Consider the following 19261-nt stretch of genomic DNA (forward strand, 5'->3'; position numbering starts at 1 on the left):
AGCTGTAGCACTGCTGGAGATGGCAGTATGGAAAGCAAATGCCCTCCTAGTGGGGCATGCTGTACCTCCAGCTGCTTACAACATGGCCGCGTGGCACCTCATGCTGAGAAGGGTGCTTGCGTGGGCGTCCTCTGTGAACGCCAGCCTGGTGCTATCGTGAAGTCCAACTGACTGCGATGCAGAGTTTTCAAATTTGGACCATGTAGGTCTATTCAACGAATTCTCCTGTCACTCACCAAAGATCAAGCATTAGCTGTAAGAGGAGCTGGACTCTTCCATGCTCTTTGACAGCAAGAAGCCGTCTGACAGGCCAGCCAATGCACACAGCATCTCAATGTGCATGCCCGTGAGAGTTCTACTGTATACCCACCCCATCAAGGTCCTCAACTGAATTCTCTGCAGCAGAATTCATCACATTATCCTGTGAGAGAGAGGGCAGAATGTCAGCGATTGTGTTGTACTGTGTTTGGGTGATGTGCCTGCCACAGCTGAATAGCTGGAGGTATGTAGAAGCAGTGGGAGCTGGGTGTGAGGCTGGCATTGTTGGAATGTTTGTGAGGGTGAGGTGGAGTATCTGAATGTTAGGCATGAGTCCTGAGTGCCAGGTGATGGGGATGTGGTACTTAGAGCAGCATGAGAGGTTGGTGGAGTTGTGGGTCGAGGAGGTCTTGTGAAGATGCATTCACTGACATTAACCACCCATGTGAAGTAATTAGACTTCTTGAGACACTGCTACCAGCTCCTCGAGGCCAGACTCTGGGATTATACCTTCCTGTCCACCTGCTCCTGATCCCTTCTGAGGGTAGTCTTTCTTCCTGTCCACCTCCAGCACCTCATCCATGAACTGACAGCCCTCTCTCCGCCCTGGTGCTCCACTTTTCTTGTTTAGAATTGCAGAACTAATATCCAGCTGTTGCCTCCTGTGATTCAGTGCAGCTTCCCTTTAACAGGGACAGACTGCCTTTAAGAAGAGAAGGATAGCTTTCAACATCTGCTATTAGCACACACGGCATGGCCCCCTACTGAGTGTTCAGGAAGCCAGCGGTTCTGGGCAAACTTGGCCCAACGTGACAATCAGATAAATGAAGAGACAGCACCAAATTTGCATGCTATAATACCTCCACCTATTTGGGTACAGGAAGGTTGCAAATCGCAACCCTCCTGCCCAGGAAAATGGCACTGACCAATTTTTAGCCCGATTTGTTTTTAGCTTCTATATATTTTTATTAATTAAAAAAAACATTATGTTGATCATAGTTAAGGATAGTCCACAATCAGCATTTTTCTTAAAATCTAAAATCAAACACATTTTAAAAGTCTGAACACCTTGGCAGCATTGACAAGTGGCATTTGTGATCAATAATGTAGATTGTTTCCTCTTTAATTTTTAAAGAACTTTAAAGAAAACCGAACAATTATGTTCATCAGTGACTTAGATGCACGCATGAGGCCTCCAGGGCAATAATGATATATACTTGTTATTGTCAAGAGGTTTGGGCTTCACACTGTTGCAAGCTCTATTGTGTATTTAGGAAAGAGGTGTGATATCAGCTTTCAGAGAGAAGTGTTTAACTCTTTCTCACTCCACGCAGCATTGCTGCAGCACTGTGCAAAGCTAAGTCACAGTGATGTTTAGTCTTTTTTTAACTTAAATTTTAATTGCTTGGCGCTGCAGTGATAGTCTTACTGGCTCTCTCTTGACAGTAGATTCCAATGAACACAGCTCTGTGTATCTGTGTGCTCAGCTCCATCATCTCCAGGAACCAGCAGTGCAATCTGGAATGATGACCCTGTGTCACCCTACGCAAGTTTGGTACCTTGATTACAATGATGTCACCTTTCCTGATTCTGCTCTTGGTTTGGCTGTTGAAAATGCACAGATTGCTTTCTGGCTTTCTATCCCTCTAGGTCTCTTGCTGTTTCTCTCCCTCCCAAAACATACCGTTACGATCAGGTGAGAAAGCAGTCTAGGGTTCCCTTTCAGCCTACCTGGTCTTACTGTAACAGGGTTTGATTTTAAACATACTGTGTTTTTAGCTCCCCCCTGGTGAGTCCTTGTTCACAGCTTTCCAATTATAAGGCAAAGAAACCAGCACAGACAGGTTTTCTTAGGTGTAAAGAAGAAAAGTTGAAATTTATTAAACTTAAACTGTAATTTGGTTAACGCCTATGGATACACAACGACCCCACGCTAGCATACGTATGCAATACACATGTGCAGATAGAGACAGAACAGAGCAGAAGAAATAAAGTTAAAATGTTTGAGACAATCTCTGAAGAGGGTTTTTATTAAAGGTCTTCGAGCTCACTGTAGAGTCCTTGATTGTAGGTAGATCTTGCTTTTCATTGGGGTCCAGTATTCTTCTGAAATCTTGTTCGCTGTAGGATACTTTTCTCTCTTGGGGTTCATGTGTCTTCAGTGGATTTGGAGTTCTGTGAGAAAGAGATGGGAGCAGACAGGAGAGAAATCTTCTCAGTCCAGGAGCAAACAGCTTTCTGCCCAAACTGTTCGTACAAATTCAAAAAACTCAGGTTGCCCAGCAGGTTAGTCATGTGACTAGCTGTTTTGACCATGTCCGTTTGTGTATTCGGCCATTTTAGCGAGCACCCCAATATTCAACGTCTGGTGATCTATAGTCCATTGTGGTTTGAATGTCAGGGAATGGCTGCTTTGTTCTTCCAAACACCATCTGCCAATATGCAAATGTCCCTTCCAGCCACATCTGATCTGTTCAACAAGTCCTCTCCTCATTGCAGTAACAGTTTTACTATCAATGTTCATGACAAAAGTAATGCGCCTCATTCTTGGCATGTGGGGGCCTAGCATGACAATACCATCAATAGACAACTCACTTTGGGGGAAGAAATATCTGTCTTCTACATGTAGAAACATCATTTAGGTGTTCACTGTAAATGCATTTATGGTTTTGCTACATATGTTCCTTGTATTGGATTAAGTTGCACAATGCTTTACAGCTCTGGGAGAATTACATTTGAACATTGTCCAAAATATGAGTCAGCCTGGACCCATCTAAAAAACATTGGCAAGATGTTACAGCTGACTGTATGTATGTTTTGATAGGCTTCATCAACACTTTTTTTTTTAGCTATATCCTCCCCACCCCCCCCCCCCCAAATTACAATGAGAACCTTGATTCTACAGGCAGAAATGGAAATAAGAAGCCACATATTTATGTTAAAAATTAAATTTCATACTGAACTAATTAATGTCATGATACATTTTTGTTTCCTTTTAGCTAGTTGCACTGCCAATTTTTGACTCCATAAATAATTACATTGTGCTCCGGCTAGAAAAATAAGAAATTGTAATATAATGAAGAGAAAATTGAATAATACAGTGCATGGAATGTTTTCAAATTTTCCTTTCAAGAAGGTGATTTTTATGTTCTCCATTTCATTGGCATGTATTTGTTCAGGACAATTGCGGGTGGTCAGAGCTTTATAATATCTGTTGAATCGGTTCCATTACAGATGTTACCACAATGACAACCATTTCAAAGCTTTTTTTTTAAAGCCTCATACTCTCTTATCCTATCGAATCGTATTTTGGAAAATAATAAAATATTGAATATTTTAAATGAGTGTAATAATTTCCAAACTGAAACCCCCTCTGAAGCGTCAGGTTGTGTAGAGCACAGCGCAACATGACGATACGGGGTGTACTGAAGGGCTCCACAAGATCTATCCAGACACCTGAAATGCATCTTCAGAAGCCCTATGGCATGCTTGATGGTTGCCCTAGTTGACCTGTGGCATGTGCTGTACTTCTCCTCTGCTTCAGTGCTTCGCCACCTCACAGGCGTCATTAGCCACATCTCAAGTGGGTATCCCTTTTCACCTCGTAGCTATCCTTGAAGGGGTGCAGGAGGTTTGAAAAGGCGACTGGCGAAGGATAAAGATGCCATGGCTGCTGCTTCCAGGGAACTGAGTGCACACTTGAAGGATCCTCTTGTAGTGATCACAGACCGGTTGGACACTAATGGAATGGAAGCCTTTCCTGTTCATGAAGGCTTCTGGCTGTTCCGTGAGTGCCTTTGTTGCCTCAGTCAATGACACCCTGCACCTGGGGGAATCAGCGATGGCCTTGAATCCCACAGCCCTCTCAGCCTGACTGTCCAGATCAGTGTCAAAGAAAACAAACTGGCTGGTCCCTGCTGAACATAGTGACCACCTGGATGGATCATTGAACACGGACTGGGAGACCCCACACATATCTGTGGAGGATCACTGGAATGATCCAGAGGTGTAGAAATTTAACGCCATGGTGACCTTAACTGCCACTGGCATCTCCCATGGGCCTGAGCCCATCCTCCATCCTGGTACACAGCTCTCTGATGGTCTCTCTGGAAAGGCGGAGACCTCGGCGACACTGCTGTTTCAACATATGGAAGTCATTGAGCCTGGTGAGGTAGACCGTCTCTCGTGGATAGGACCTTTTACAGACAGGAGGCTGGTGGTGTGCCCTCCTCCTGCATCCCCTCCTGAGGGTAAGGCTATTGGTGGCCCACAGGTTGCTGGTGCCTCGCTCTCGGTGGTCGCTACCAGCTCCCACCCTGATGCTCCTCCTCTTTGGAGGTCTTGAAACCTGACTGGATGTGGTCCATGGCAGGTCTTTGCACAGAGGTTGCAAGGCCTCCTTTCCCCAGACCCTCCATGCAACCCTCCCCCCTCCCCCCACCCCCGAACCATCCTACTGTCCCTGGTGTGCCACATGAAGGTTGGCACTGTGCCAGCCAACCCCCGACACCCAAACCTGTTTCTGATCTGCTCCTGGGTATCAATGGCCCATGATGTCTCACATTCCCTTCGGTACAAAGCTCTCACTACTGTTGGCTGCTGTCTGTAGCCTGCCTTGTCCTCCCTCGCTCCCCTCATCATCCTCATGTAACTAGGGAGGTTCCAAAGCCCCTTGATACCTGGGCAACCCTTACAAAATTCCATTTGCCCTGCAAATTTTTAGTCAATTGCCTGATTAACAGGCTTAATTACCTTTCCGCTGTGTTAAAGTTGCTGTTCGCCCTGTTGCATGTTCCTTGAACCTTTGTGTTAGTATTGACTTCACACAAAGACTGACCACTCCAGATGGGATTAGTAACGCGATACTATGGGTTTCTTTACTGAATACTGAGAGAGCAGGTAATACATTGAGATGTTTACTGTACAGGTGGTTCTTTAAGACTACCTAACACTCAGAATCATGTGGTGTGTTACATCATAGCTCTTGCATGACTAACATGAACTTGTAGCCACACCTCTTAAAGGTATAGATTTTAGATTTAGAGATACAGCACTGAAACAGGCCCTTCGGCACACCGAGTCTGTGCCAACCATTAACCACCCATTTATACTAATCCTACACTAATCCCATATTCCTACCACATCCTCACCTGTCCCTATATTCCCCTACCACCTACCTATACTAGGGGCAATTTATAATGGCCAATTTACCTAGCAACCTGCAAGTCTTTTGGCTGTGGGAGGAAACCTGAGCACCCGGAGGAAACCCACGCAGACACAGGGAGAACTTGCAAACTCCACACAGGCAGTACCCAGAATTGAACCCGGGTCGCTGGAGCTGTGAGGCTGCGGTGCTAACCACTGCGCCACTGTGCCGCCCACACACACAACATGTCCCGCCATGCTGGCCACCCTTCGGAAAATCTGGAACTGGCATCAAGGCACTGGACTTCCCTGCTGACACCATCCGTCATTATTGTTATTGGACGTCCCGCCTCCTGATCCGCCTCCCACATGCTCAGAAAATTCAGCCTGCTCATTACTCAGGATCCGGTGAATGTTGTGATGTATACTGAAACTGTTTTTATATCTATTTACCAGTTCAAAATTCAGGCTAGTGGTCTCAGGCTGCTAAGTCAATTTAATTGTGTGCAACAGAGTTGTCCTTGCCACATAACGTGGATGCTTTAATTTTTCTCCAAGATTTTACAACGCTATAAGGAGGGGGGCAACATTTAAGATTGCTCCAGCACACGCATGTTTGGATAGTTGGAAACAGCAATGTTATGAGTACTATTTGAAAAATAATTCCCATTCTCATTGAAACTGCCAGAGCAGTTAACAGGGAGGTAAAATTCATGTAAACAAATAATTTTGGTAATAAATGACTTTCTTTGTACTTAGAGGTAATATTATCTCCATAAAGCTTTGCAAAATTGTGCAAATGTTTCCATAAGTTATATCTTTTTCTAGCATTTTATTGCTTTTGTTTTCAGATAACTCTTGATGCTCAATACCAAGGAGAGTTATGTGGCCTTTGTAGGGATTTTAAGCAAGTCACTGAAATCGCCAATGAGGTGTTTGATGTTAAGCGTAAGTACAATTCTAATTTGCTATCATATGAAAGATGATGAGTTAAATCTCTCATGTACGCTGAATAATTTTTTCATATTTTATTTGTTTGGAAAACATTTAATGCATTGAATTGAATTAATGAGAAAAATTAAGGTTATTTCTCTTTGCACTGTGTTTGTCTTAGGTATAATCTTTTCATCTCAACTGAGTGAGTCAGATGATCCCTGTCTGATTGAAATTTCAGAGAAAACTACATGCTCATTGGCTAATGTAAGTTATATGCTCAGGTGAGTACTTAAGACAATATAAGGAAAGTTTTAGGGAATTGATTGAATAACTAGATCACTCATTTAGAAGGGGATAGAAACTACCCAGAAACTACTGAAGAACTATTGCATCCAATGTGAGTACCTTAGTGTAGCCATATTTCTTTATCTATTAGCCTGTGCTTTGCATGGGAATGCCTTGGTTGAGTAAGTTTTGCGAACATGCTTTGGGATAGTATTGTGGTTATACAAGAAATAGTTCCACAATGTTTGTTTTTAATATCTTTAAAACTTAAATGGTTCAAGCACAAAAAATCTTCCAATCAAACAATTCACCCATTAATTTTGTTTAACTGGTGCTATCTATACGTGTTTACAAAGGAGTTATATCTACGTGTGTAATGCAGGACTTCTGGTCATTGTCTAATGAGCAATTGTGACCAATATCGATCTTTGCTTAATTCCTTTTGAAGCACATGATCTACTTAACTGGAAAAGACTGTGGGATTCAAAATTATTGTGGGATCCCTTTTTTGATTAACTTTAATATTATGCCATGTGCAATATTATTCAGCTCTCCAAAGCAACGAACATTTTGCATTTAAGATGATCTAGCAATTACTGGTTTTAGCATCAATATTTAAATTAGAATGAACCAATCGACAGAGACAGTGCTGGACAATTTGGATGGTGTAACACTTGTTTTTTCCATGGAGTTGTCCTGGTCCATTTTCCACGCAAATCCAAAGCCTGTTTCAGGCACCTTTCAGATATTTGATTGCGACTGACTGTAACATTCACAGTGCTTGCTGTAGTCTGTTTCCCAAGTCCAAAGCAGCCAGATTTTTAAAAGGGACTGCTGAGGCTGCCACAACATAGTACTTATTTTTTTTAGCTTACCTGAATGTGGAGCCTGGAGCAGTAGGAGTGCATCTCAGTAATTTCTGGAGGAATCTAACTTTTAGCTGGAAACTGGTTAAAGGACAGACCAGTAAACATATACATCTCTATAAATTATGCTGAATGTGATGATGTAGGAGTTTCTGGACAGTAAAAGTGTCCATGGAAAATACAAGTACAAATGCAATTTGCTCCATCACAAGGTAAGTTGACTTCGATAAAACTGGCAACCTGTGCAACATATGTTACGACCGAGGTGGGAGGAGTGCACTGTTAATTCAGTCCCACTTCTCCACAGGTCACAACATATATTTAAATTTTCCTACGTACAGAAATGTCAATCAAATACTCTTTTTCCCCAGAATAAAGCATACCAACCAGGTTTCTTTAATGAACAACAAAACTATGTGTTTATTATAAACCAATTCTAACCAATAATAAAGTAAACATACACACGAATTGAAATATTAAAGCCCCTAGCCCTCACGCACACACAGAAATACACAACTGGCTAACTGGGAAAAAAGGGATTTTTTTGTTTACAGCTGTTACAAAGAAAGAATAGCAAAAATAAAACACTTAGACTGAAAAGTAGTTATGGAAAGATGTCTGTTGTTGGTTAGGCATCCCAAATGCGAATAGGCAGCTGTCACTAGGATCCTCCCAGAATAGTCCCTTCCAGGCGATGTTGAAGATCAGTCTGTGTAGGCAAGAGATGCAGCTACAGAAGGCTTCACATAAGTCTTACATCAGGTGTGCAGCAGCAAAGGTTTCAATTCTCACACATTCGATGCAAAGTTCCTTCAAAGGTTTCTGCAAACATGCAGGATTTCTTCAAATACAGAAGGCAACAGGAAACACACTTGCGACAGAATTTCCTTTTCAAGAGAAAGATGGCCTGGCTGGATCTTCTTCTGTTCTTCTGGCAGGTCAATAAGAAAACTCCAACTTCCTGTTTTTAACAGTTAAAAATGAAACCAAAACCATTTTAGAAACAAGTCTTGTGACATCCATAAATCTTGGCTTGTCACTTTCTTACAAATAGCTTTTCAAGTCAAAACACAACCCCCTGCTGGGTTCTTTACAAACAGATGCCTTCCAATAAAATTTGTTTACATTCCGTCCAAACCTTCTGGTAACTTCTTTTAAGAAAAAAATGCAAAGTTCAGCTTCTTCAAGATTCCAGCATCCATAGAATCCCTTTTCAGTTTTAAAATATAGATTCTCAAGTTTTAACAAAAAATATAAACTCTCAAAACACATACCTAATGTACAGAAAGAAAAGAAACTGAAAGGCAAGTATGGAGATCTGGGATTTTCAAACTACCAGTTAGATGTACAGTGCTGGGTGATTGTAATGTGCACTTGGAAGATGAAACAAGGGAAGGTAATCATGAGTGGCACCATTGCATCTTGGAACAAGCGGTTGTCCATGGGGGAAAAAATGAAAGGTACTTATTACAGCAAGCAAATGATAATTGTGAGTCACTCTATAAATACAGGAATAGTTAGTCTTTTTTGGCAGGCTACCTCTCGGATACCAAGGTAAAGGATATTATAGAGTGGATAGAAATGCTTAAGGAAAAGGATAGAAAACAGTTCAGGTAGGAACCAGTGGAAAATAGATAGGAGTTTTTGCAAAATGACCTTGAAGAGTTAGGTGCTAGATTAAAGAGCAGGAGTACAAGGGTACCAATCTGAAAATTATTCTTGTGGCCCCATGCAAGGGCACTTGGGGAGAAATAGGTGAAATATATCTTCCGTGGCTTGAAAGTGTGAAAGGAAGAGTTTCAATTTGCTTTAGCATGGGATAAATTCTGGAGCCAAAAGAACTGTAAAGATGGGACTCATTTCACTTAAATTGAACTGGCAACAATGTCCCCATAGAGAGGGTAAGTGTGTGGTAATGGGGGAGAGAGTAAACTGATCAAGTATGAAAGAAGGACAAAATCAGGAGTTTAAAATGACATGGGGCGTGGGGAGGGAAAATGTTGAGGGTTCAATAAAAATTAACAAAGACAGTGTGATTTTAACCTGATGGGTTTGGATGCAGCACTAGTTTACACCCTGCCTGATTTTGCTCTCCTTTGGAGTCATTGGAGAGTAATATTGGGCAGAGTTTATATTGGCATCCCACCTGATCTCATGGGTTTTCCGCTTGGTGGCTAAGGTTAAAATTAACTGTTAAAAGGACATCTGGCCGATGAAAATCGGGTGGGAGAGCACCATAACTGCCCCATGGATACTAAGGCCCAACTGAAGCAGAATTCCAGTTGGTATCATTTCCTCCCTTTTTCAAGTGGGAGTCTTGTTGCACAGTCTTTTGTTATCAGGGTCTTATGCCGGTTGTAGGACTCTGATTACAATAGAAAGGAATATGTGGCATGCAAATTCATCCCATTGTACAAAGACGCTGATTTAGATTTGTGTTCATATAATTATCTTTTTATGTTTAGAGCTGTTCAAAAATCTCAAGCCTTTTCACGTGCTGTATTGACAATCCCATCATGGGTAAATACATAGAGATATGTCAGAAGGATGCTTGCTGTTGTGACAATGCAGAAGAATCTGATGTGTGTCCCAGTTTTGAAGAAGTGGCACGCCTTTGCACAGCTGCACATGACAATGACTGGCAAGAATGGCGGAAATCTTTAGATTGTGGTATGTTTTCTGCAGAGGAGAGCCAGAATATAAACTTTAAACAAACTCTTTTAGAAGTTATTAGAACTGCTACTTTCCTTTTAATCTCATGCCCAACTAAACCAACAAAGAAGATTTTTGTAATTATCTTTTGTTGCTTAACAGCATTGTGTAGGTCAAATGATAAAATCGACAATTTTTCATTCTCAGCACATAAAGCCTGTCCTGGAAATCAGATTTACAAGGTGTGTGGTCCTGCCTGTATGCCAACCTGTACTAATCCAAATGCTCAACAACAGTGCGATCAGTGTGTGAGTGCATGTGATTGTCCAGAAGGTAGGTATATTTTATTGTTAGTAACAATTTAATTTGCTTGAGATTACATTTTATGTAATATTATTTAACACTAGCAAATATATAATTACTATCCATAAATACTTTTTACTGGTATTTCTGGAGCACTATTTCAGTGTAATGTCATGTTTATTGCTCGATTGTGGAGAATGTAATGGCAGCAATGCCTAATCTAATCAGGCCTGTGTTCTCTCTACAACTCATCTGACAGTTCTGCATCCAGCTTGTTTAAGTATATGTAAATGAGGAATTGGCACGCCGAATCCCAGATGTTACACTTGCAAAGCTATAGGGATAAGTTAGAAAATTATAAATGACACCTTTATTCTAAAATTCATTTTTGGGATGTGAACAAGGCTGGTAATTATTGCCTCTCCCTAGTTTTTTTTTAATTTCCAAAATATACTTTATTCATAAAAATCTGTAAAAATTACATTGCCAAACAGTTTCAAACAGCACCAAAAAATACAAACATTGCAAGGGAGATCAGTTTCCTTCAATACTATCATGAGATTCTTCACAGCCCTTCCATTTCACAATTGTCATGCCAATTACAGTTTTACATTTACAGCAAATGAAAATATTAACGATACAGTTCGAGGGGTTTCCCATGGATCCAGCTCCTCAGTTCAGCTTGGTGGGGGGGACCTTACACTGTGGTCTTTTGCCTCTCCCTAGTTGCCCTAAGGAGGCGGTGGTCAGCTTCGTCTTGAACCACTGCTTTGTGGTGTTTTGGTACAACTGAGTAGCTTGCTAGGTCACTTCAGAGTCAACCATGGTGTGGGACTGGAATCACATCTAGGTCAGTCTGGGTGAACCAGTTAGAGTTTTATGACACAAAAACAGAAAATGCTGAAAATAGTCAGCAGGTCAGGCAGAATCTGTGGAGAGAAAAACAGAGTTAACATTTCATCAGACAGGCCTGAAACATTCACGTTGTTCGTCTCTCTACAGATGCTGCCTGACCTGCTGAGTATTTCTAGCATTTTCTGTTTTTGTTTCAGATTTCCAGCATCTGTAGTATTTTGCTTTTATATTAGGATTTTATGACAAACTGGCATGGTCACTTTTTCTGATGCTCTCTTTTATTTCCAGAATTTTTAAAAACTGAATTTAAATTCTCAAACTGCCATAGTGAGATTTGAACTCATGTTCTCTGGGTTACTAGTTCAGTAAAATAACCATTGCCCTACTTTACCCTTAACTTTTACCAGTGATAGTTGACCCTAATACAGATGCTTTACTTTTCAATCTGCAGCCCGAAGAAATTTCTAAGAGAGATTGCCAAACTGACAGAAGAGCTTTAAAAGCTTTCTTTTAGACTTGCCTCTGTATGGAATTGGACTTGCCTCTAACAACCTGAGGGCCTGTAGGGCAAGTAAATCTTTTCGGGAGATGATGAGATATATATTGTTAGATCCAGAACTATTGACCTCCTGTTAACCACTGTGCAGTGTGGAGAGTTGTCTGAAAAATTCTTCATTGGCTGCGCTGAATTTTGGACTCTGTCTGCTTAAGATTCTGGCAGCTGATCAACTAACCTTGTGCAGCTGTTAGTTTTGAGGTGGACAGCGGTGACCGAGAAGGAAAACGCAGAATGGCTGGACTGTTAGCTTGCTTGATCTCCTCATGTCTTTGAAACTTTGTAGGTTCTTTTCAACAGTCTGGCGTGTGAACAGTGGCATTCAGTAGTGTTGTTGCCTCCCTTCACATTGTACATGAGACACTTATCTGAGGTTTCCTCCCATGGGCACCAAGCTAACTTTTTCTTTGCTGTGTTTTATTCTGGAATCTGCTACATTCCCAGTCTCTCCTACTCACTTCTTTCGTCATCCCTGTATCTTTCTGCAAATACTCTTTATCTCCAAATTAGTTTGTTTGCCTTTGTCTTTGTTGCAGCTTCTCTATGGCGCTTAATTTTCAATCTCTGACTGCTGTACAGAGATGAGATATTCAATTTACAGACAATGGATACTACAACCCTCACCCTACACCCCATCCCCTCCCTGCCTTAGCCCTGAATGTATATCTTTCAAATCCCTCCATGACCTCACCCCTCCCTACCTCTGTAACTCCACCAGCCCTACAACCCTCTGACTTATCTGCACACCTCCAATTCTGGCACATCTTGCACATTCCTGATTTTAATTGCTCCATTATTGGTGGCGATGTCTTCAGCTACCTACGTCCTAAGCTCTGGAATTCCTGCTCTAAATTTCTCTGCCTCTCCACCTCTCACTGTTCCTTTAAGACAGACCTTTAAGTTGTTATTAATTTGTCTAGTGAAACCCACCTCCTGCTCCTTGGACATCATTCCCACTAAACAACAACTTGCAGTTATATAGCACTTTCAACATGGTAACATTTCCCAAGGTTTTAACTGACCAATCAACTTGCCTTCCTAGTCCCATACTAGCTGACCTGGCAAATGCTTCCCTCTCCTCCATGTAATGCTCACCTCCCTTGCAGAATTGCTTTCATCACCTGTCTTATTAAGAAAATCAACTTTTGACCCCTCCATCCTTGCAAATTATTGCCCATCTTCAACTTCCCTTTCCTCTTCAAAGTCCTTGAATATGTTATTCCCTCCCAAATCTGTGCTTATTCTTCCCACAATTCTGTGCTTGAATCTTTCCAATCTGGTTTAGGTCAATGGCCCGAATCAAAGCCGCAAATGACAGTCTGCCCTCGGTGACATCATCCAAAGATGTGGTCAGCTTTCACACATGTGCTGATACCTCCAGCTTTACCTCTTCACTTGATCCCTCCACTGCCTGATTGCTTGCCTGGTACACAGTCTTCAATAAGCACAATTTCATCCAACTGAACATTTGGGAAGATCAAAGTCATTACTTTTGATCCCTGCCCCAAGCTCTGTACTTTTGCCGTAGATTCAATCCCTTCTTTGGCCACTGTCTCAGTTTGCACAGTTCACAAGTTTGCGGTCCCATTTGACTCTGTGCTGTGCTTCCACCCCCACATCCTTAACATCACAAAGAATGTCTACTTCAACCTCCATAATATTGCTTGCCTCAGCCCAACTGCTGCTGAAACCCTCAAACGTTCCTTTGTCAGTCTCAGGCTCGACTATTCCAATGTTGTACTGGCTAGCCTTCCATCCTCCACATTCCATAAACTTCAGCTCATCCAAATCTCTGCTGCCCATATCATATCCTGCACTGAGACCTGCTCACCTTTGTCCTAGCTGACCTATCTTGGCTTCCGGTGGCGACCTCAGCCCTAAACCTCTCTGCCTGTCTACCTCTCTCTCCTTCTTTAAGGCACTTCTTAAAACCTACCTCTTTGACTAAGCTTTTGGTCATCTTTCCTAATATCACCGTATATGGCTTGGTGTCAAATTCTGTTTGATGTTCTTGTGAAACACCTTGGATCGTTTTCCTACATTAAAGGTGCCATATAAATGCAAGTTGCTGTTGCTATTATTCACAATTGCAAAATGGCTATAAACCTCAACTTTCAACATCCAGTAATTATGCTGTGGTTGTCCTATGCCATTCATATTCGATATGAGTATCAGGCTTTATGTCAATCACTGGGTGATGAGCCTCCGTCCAGGAGAAATGTCTTAGTGTTAGAGCCTCCCAGGCCTCCCTTTCACTTAAATCCCGTAAACCTCCAGCTCTCTCCCCCCATCGTTCAGGTGGCTGCACCCTCCTCCTCCTCAGCCTCAGCCACTTCACCATCCTCATCTGAGGATGCCTCACGCTGAACAAAGCCCTCATCTTCCAGGGCCTCTCCCCTCTCCATCGCCAGGTTATGTAAGGCGCAGCAGCCAACAACAATGTGAGATACCCTTGCTGGCGAATACTGTAGGGCACCACCTGAGCGATCGAGACACCTAAATCTCATTTTGAGAAGACCTATGGTCTGCTCTATGGTCACTCTGGTGGTTGCATGGCTCGCATCGTACCGTTTCTCTGCCTCATTCTGTGGCTTCCTCACTGGTGTCATCAACCATGTCTTCAGCGGGTAACCTCTGTGTTGAAAAATCTGAATCTCAATGGTGCAGAGTGGTTTCTACTCTTGATTTAGCATCTGGAATTTTAAGTGGATCTTCCCTCCCCAGACCTCTGGCTTGCTTTAAATATTAGATACATAGGCCAGGAAACTCCTTTGAGCAGCTCCCGCTCCACAGGCATGGCTTCATCAGATATGCAGTCTAAATCCACTCAGAGAGGGAGCAGCTCCGAGGAACTTGCCAGACATAACGGGCTGGATTTAGATTGGCGGCGAGCTGAAAAAACGGTACGTGGCACACCAAAAAGCCGCTGCAATCTCCCGCGCGACAGCTCTTTTAAATAGCCGGGGTGGCCCACCACCCCCCCCCCCCCCACAAGTCACGTAGAGGGTGAAGGCTGTCTGTCCCCAGCAATGGTGTCAGCCGCCTGTGCGCAGGCACTGGCGCCATTTTTAAAGGGTAGCCACCCTGCCAGCATATTTACATTTTTAAAGCTCACCCCACCTCGAAAATTCTCCAATAAATTTCTAAGGCCCCTTTCCCACCCTCAATAACAATTACATTAACTATTTGCCCTTCCCCCCCAAAACACTTACCTTTCAAATCTGACCTTCCCCCCACCCCCACTGCACAAAAGTTCACCCCTTCCCACCATCCCCTACATCCATTATGTTTATTTGACCCCGTCACCCCCCAGCCCCTGCACTGAGAATCTTACCTCCACCCCCTCCCCACCAGTCGTGCCAGTTTTCCCCAGATGGGGAATTGAAGGCATAGGAGTGACAGCCGCTGCACTGAGGATCACGGTGAGCCCGGAAGATGGAAGGTAAGTTTATTTAAATGTATTAATTTTATTGATTTAAATGCTGAAATTCAGGTCCCGTTGCCCAGTGGCGGAGGGATTGCCATGGAGCCTTGCCACTGCCGGGAAGATCGGGCCGGGCCCTCCCTGCGTTGGCCTCCATGGCGGGCTGCTGCCAGAACCATATTCCGGCCTCCACCACCGGGAGGCTGATGTCATGGGCTTGGCAAAACTCAGCCCAAAAAGGAGAGCTGAAAGAAAGTAATGATTTGCCATTACTTTCAATACTAACAGATCAAATAATTATTCAATCCCTCCTGCCCCTTCCAACGTCCCCTCCCTTTGCATACAACCTGGCACAGTGGTTAGCACTGCAGCCTCACAGCTTCAGCAACCCAGGTTCAATTCTGGGTACTGCCTGTGCAGAGTTTGCAAGTTCTCCCTGTGATTGCGTGGGTTTTCGCTGGGTGCTCTGGTTTCCTCCCACAGCCAAAGACTTGCAGGTTGATAGGTAAATTGGCCATTATAAATTGCTCCTAGTATAGGTAGGTGGTAGGGGAATATAGGGACAGGTGGGGATGTGGTAGGAATGTAGGATTAGTATAAATGGGTGGCTGATGGTCGGCACAGACTTGGTGGGCTGAAGGGCCTGTTTCAGTGCTGTATCTCTAAATAAATAACCTCTTTTTCTAAATGTCCTCTGTTATTCCCTGCCTCTTCCTTTCCTCTTCCCCATCTCCTTCTCTCCCCTACTTTATTTTCCTTTACTCGCCTGTCTTTCCGGCTCTTCCATGTCATATCCCCCACCCTTTTCCTCATCAGTCTGTCTCCTCCTCCACCCATCTTCTATTCCTGTGTTCACTCTTGATCGTCTTTCTCCTCTCTTTGCCCTCCTTCCTATCCACACTCCACCACCCCTTGCTTGCTCTCCTATTCTTTCTTTTTCTCCCCATCTCCATGCACTCCATCCCTCGACCTTGTCTCCTGCTCCTTGTCTTATCTCTACCATCCATTTCATGCCTCTGTTCTGGTAACAGATTGGTGACAAACTTTGGGCTGAATTTTCCCACCCCATTGGGGTCGGGCTGGGAGGGAGGAGGGCTGGTGATATGTCGGGGCAAGGAGTTGGGAGGGGATGCTGATTGCCAGTGGTGGGGAGCTCAGCAGCTTGGCCACCCAATTGATCCACTTAAGTGGCCAGTTAATGGCTCCTTCCCACCCCCACAGGCATTTTGCCCATGTCAGGAAGGCCCGCCATTGCATGGGGAGAGGGTTAGGTAAACCTCAGAGGCTTCCCAGCAGTCTCTCATGCGGGCCCTCCTTTTGAGAACTTCATGGCCCATGGAGGGGTCCCCTGGTGGCAATAGTTCACTGCTAGCTGTGGCACTACTGAGGCTACTGAGCTGCCGGTACTCTGATTGAACAAAGCTGTCAGATTGTATAGCATCCTTTTGCAAATCAACAAATAAAGGTGCTGCCCCTTCTGGGACTCCATTGGTCGGCCAAATAATATGCAGATGCTTTCAACAAGACAAAGCAAATATTGCTTCAAGCACAAATTCAACAATTGTTGTATGTACATAGCAAGTTGATCTAAAAGAAAAAGGATGGTGAATGAGTTCTAGTGAAGCATAATTATTGAAGCATTAATACCGCATATGGAAATCAAAAGTTACCTTTAATCAAGAAAAGTTCAAGATTTATCAGAAACATCACAACTTACTTTCAGTATTAATGTGGCTATGCACCAGCTGTTGACAGACTACATAATAATCAACCAATAAATTTGACAATTTAAATTCACAAACATTCTGACAATCACAAATCATTCAGCTTTTCCTAAAGAGATTTAATCACTTTTCAAAACAGTGTGAAGCAAGCCAAAATGTGTTATGAGTCTTTAAATGAGTCATGTACCTTTTAACTGAGATAATTATTTTATTCGTTAGGAACTGTTCTTGATAACATCAGGAATACAGACCGTTGTATCAAGCAAACAGAATGTCCTTGTACAAGTGGTGGATCTATTTACTTAAATGGACAAACAAGAGTTGAATACTGTCAGAAATGGTAACCGTTACCAATTCAAGTCATATACTTTTCAACAAATTAATTTTCAAGTGTTTCATCAAAAATATGTTGCTATAAATGTATCTACTATACTTGTAGCATTTGCCAAAATGGAGAATGGGTGTGCTCTGATATTAACTGCCCTCATCTCTGCAAATTTGAAGAAGGAAGCCATATTACAACATTTGATGGCAAAAGTTATCAATTGATGGGAGATTGTTCATACATTGCTGCTTATGTAAGTGATCTTTTGCTGCATTGGCTGCTGTAGCCGTAGTTATTTAAAATATACACATACAAATGTCTGCTGAATCAATTGCTGAAATTGGCATTTTAATTGTTTTTTTAGACAGATGAGTGGTTAATCAAGGTTGATCTGCATCCATGCCATGAAGGACATAAACAGATCTGTTTGGAGAGTGTCGAGTACACTTATACAGAGGCAAGTATTTTAACATAGGAACATACGAAATAGGAGCCGGAGTAGGCCATCAAGCCTGCTCTGCCATTCAAATGGATCATGGCTGATCATCTACCTCTACGCCATTTTCCCCCACTATTCCCATATCCCTTGATGTCGTTAGTATCCAGAAATCTATCCATTTCTGTCTTGAACATTCTCAATGATTGAGCTTCCACAGCCCTCTGGGGTAGAGAATTTTGAAGATTCACCACCCTCTGAGTAAAGAAATTCCTCCTCATTTCAGTCTTAAATGGCTTGTTCCTTATTTTGTGTTCCCAGGTTCGAGACTCATGAGCCAGAGGAAACATCCTATCCACATCTACCCTGTCGCACCCTGTAAGAATTTTCTAAGTTTCAATGAGATCACCTCTCATTCTTCGAGACTCTAGAGAATATAGGCCCAGTTGTCTCAATCTCTCCTCATAAGACAATCCCACCATCCCAGAGACTAGTCTGGTGAACCTCCATTGCACTCCCTCTATGGCAAGTATATCCTTCCTTAGATAAGGAGACCAAAACTGCTTACAATACTCCATGTGTGGTCTCACCAAGGCTCTATACAATTGCAGCAAGACATCTTTACTCCTTAATATTGCTCACTTACAAGCTTGCTTGACTGATATGTTTCAAGTTTTTAAATGATGCAAGACAATGTTTATTTTTCCCTTGTAGATTGTATATGAAATCAAAAAGGATGGTACTGTCTTTGTTAATGGAAATCCAATTAACATCCCTATGAAGCAAAGTAAGAGAATTCTATTTATACTCTTTAACGTTAGGGAATAAATTGTTCAACATGAACTTGAGTTTATTTTATTTTTGCTTTTGCAGATGGGATAACAATCTTTCAACAGAGCTCAAATTACATTCAAATAGCAAGTGACAATGGGCTGAAAATGCAGCTGCGTGTTAGTGCAGTTCCACAGCTTTATATTAAATCGCCTGATGATGCAAAAGGACTTATGAAAGGTATGACTAAGATGTAATTAAATGAAAATATTAATCTCACTGATTCTGTAACCAATGGTTACATTATAACAGAGTCAGTGAACCTAAATTAAGCAGATAGCTAGACCACTTTTGAGACAACATAATGTTGTCTTTAAAAATAAAATCTTTGAGATACTATTGTCATGCCAGACCCCTACCTGCCAAGAATGAGGCATATTAATTTTGCCATATGGACATTAAATTTCCAATTGTTGCTGGGAAAAAGAGAAGGCCTGTTACAGGGGCTGCCAGACACTTGGCTGGAAGACATTTACATACCAATAGCGACAGCAGAGGTTACTTCCCTTATCCATTTAATCCATAATGGACTTTGAGCACCAGACATTGAAGTCAGGGAAGAGCATTCCAGTCCCTGCTAAGATGATACAATCCACAGAGCCAAGACGTGGTCTGACCAGCTAGTCACATGACTAACCTGCTTTTGGCAGGTTTGCTCCTGGACT

The 19261-nt window shown here is 42.6% G+C and overlaps 1 protein-coding gene across 1 annotated transcript in view; it reads left to right on the forward strand.

Moving 5' to 3' along the window:
- Positions 1–18101, forward strand: part of LOC137384927 (mucin-6-like) — a 36935-nt gene extending 18834 nt beyond the window's left edge. The window contains exons 10-17 of the mRNA XM_068059636.1: positions 6255–6351; positions 6518–6603; positions 9956–10160; positions 10305–10475; positions 17224–17344; positions 17444–17582; positions 17694–17786; positions 18087–18101. Of these exons, the coding sequence (XP_067915737.1) occupies positions 6255–6351; positions 6518–6603; positions 9956–10160; positions 10305–10475; positions 17224–17344; positions 17444–17582; positions 17694–17786; positions 18087–18101 (927 nt within the window). The remainder of the gene's footprint in view (positions 1–6254; positions 6352–6517; positions 6604–9955; positions 10161–10304; positions 10476–17223; positions 17345–17443; positions 17583–17693; positions 17787–18086) is intronic.
- Positions 18102–19261: the final 1160 nt, after the last annotated feature.

Source organism: Heterodontus francisci, chromosome 27 (genome assembly GCF_036365525.1).
Source record: "Heterodontus francisci isolate sHetFra1 chromosome 27, sHetFra1.hap1, whole genome shotgun sequence".
In the NCBI taxonomy this organism is placed as follows: Eukaryota; Metazoa; Chordata; class Chondrichthyes; order Heterodontiformes; family Heterodontidae; genus Heterodontus; species Heterodontus francisci.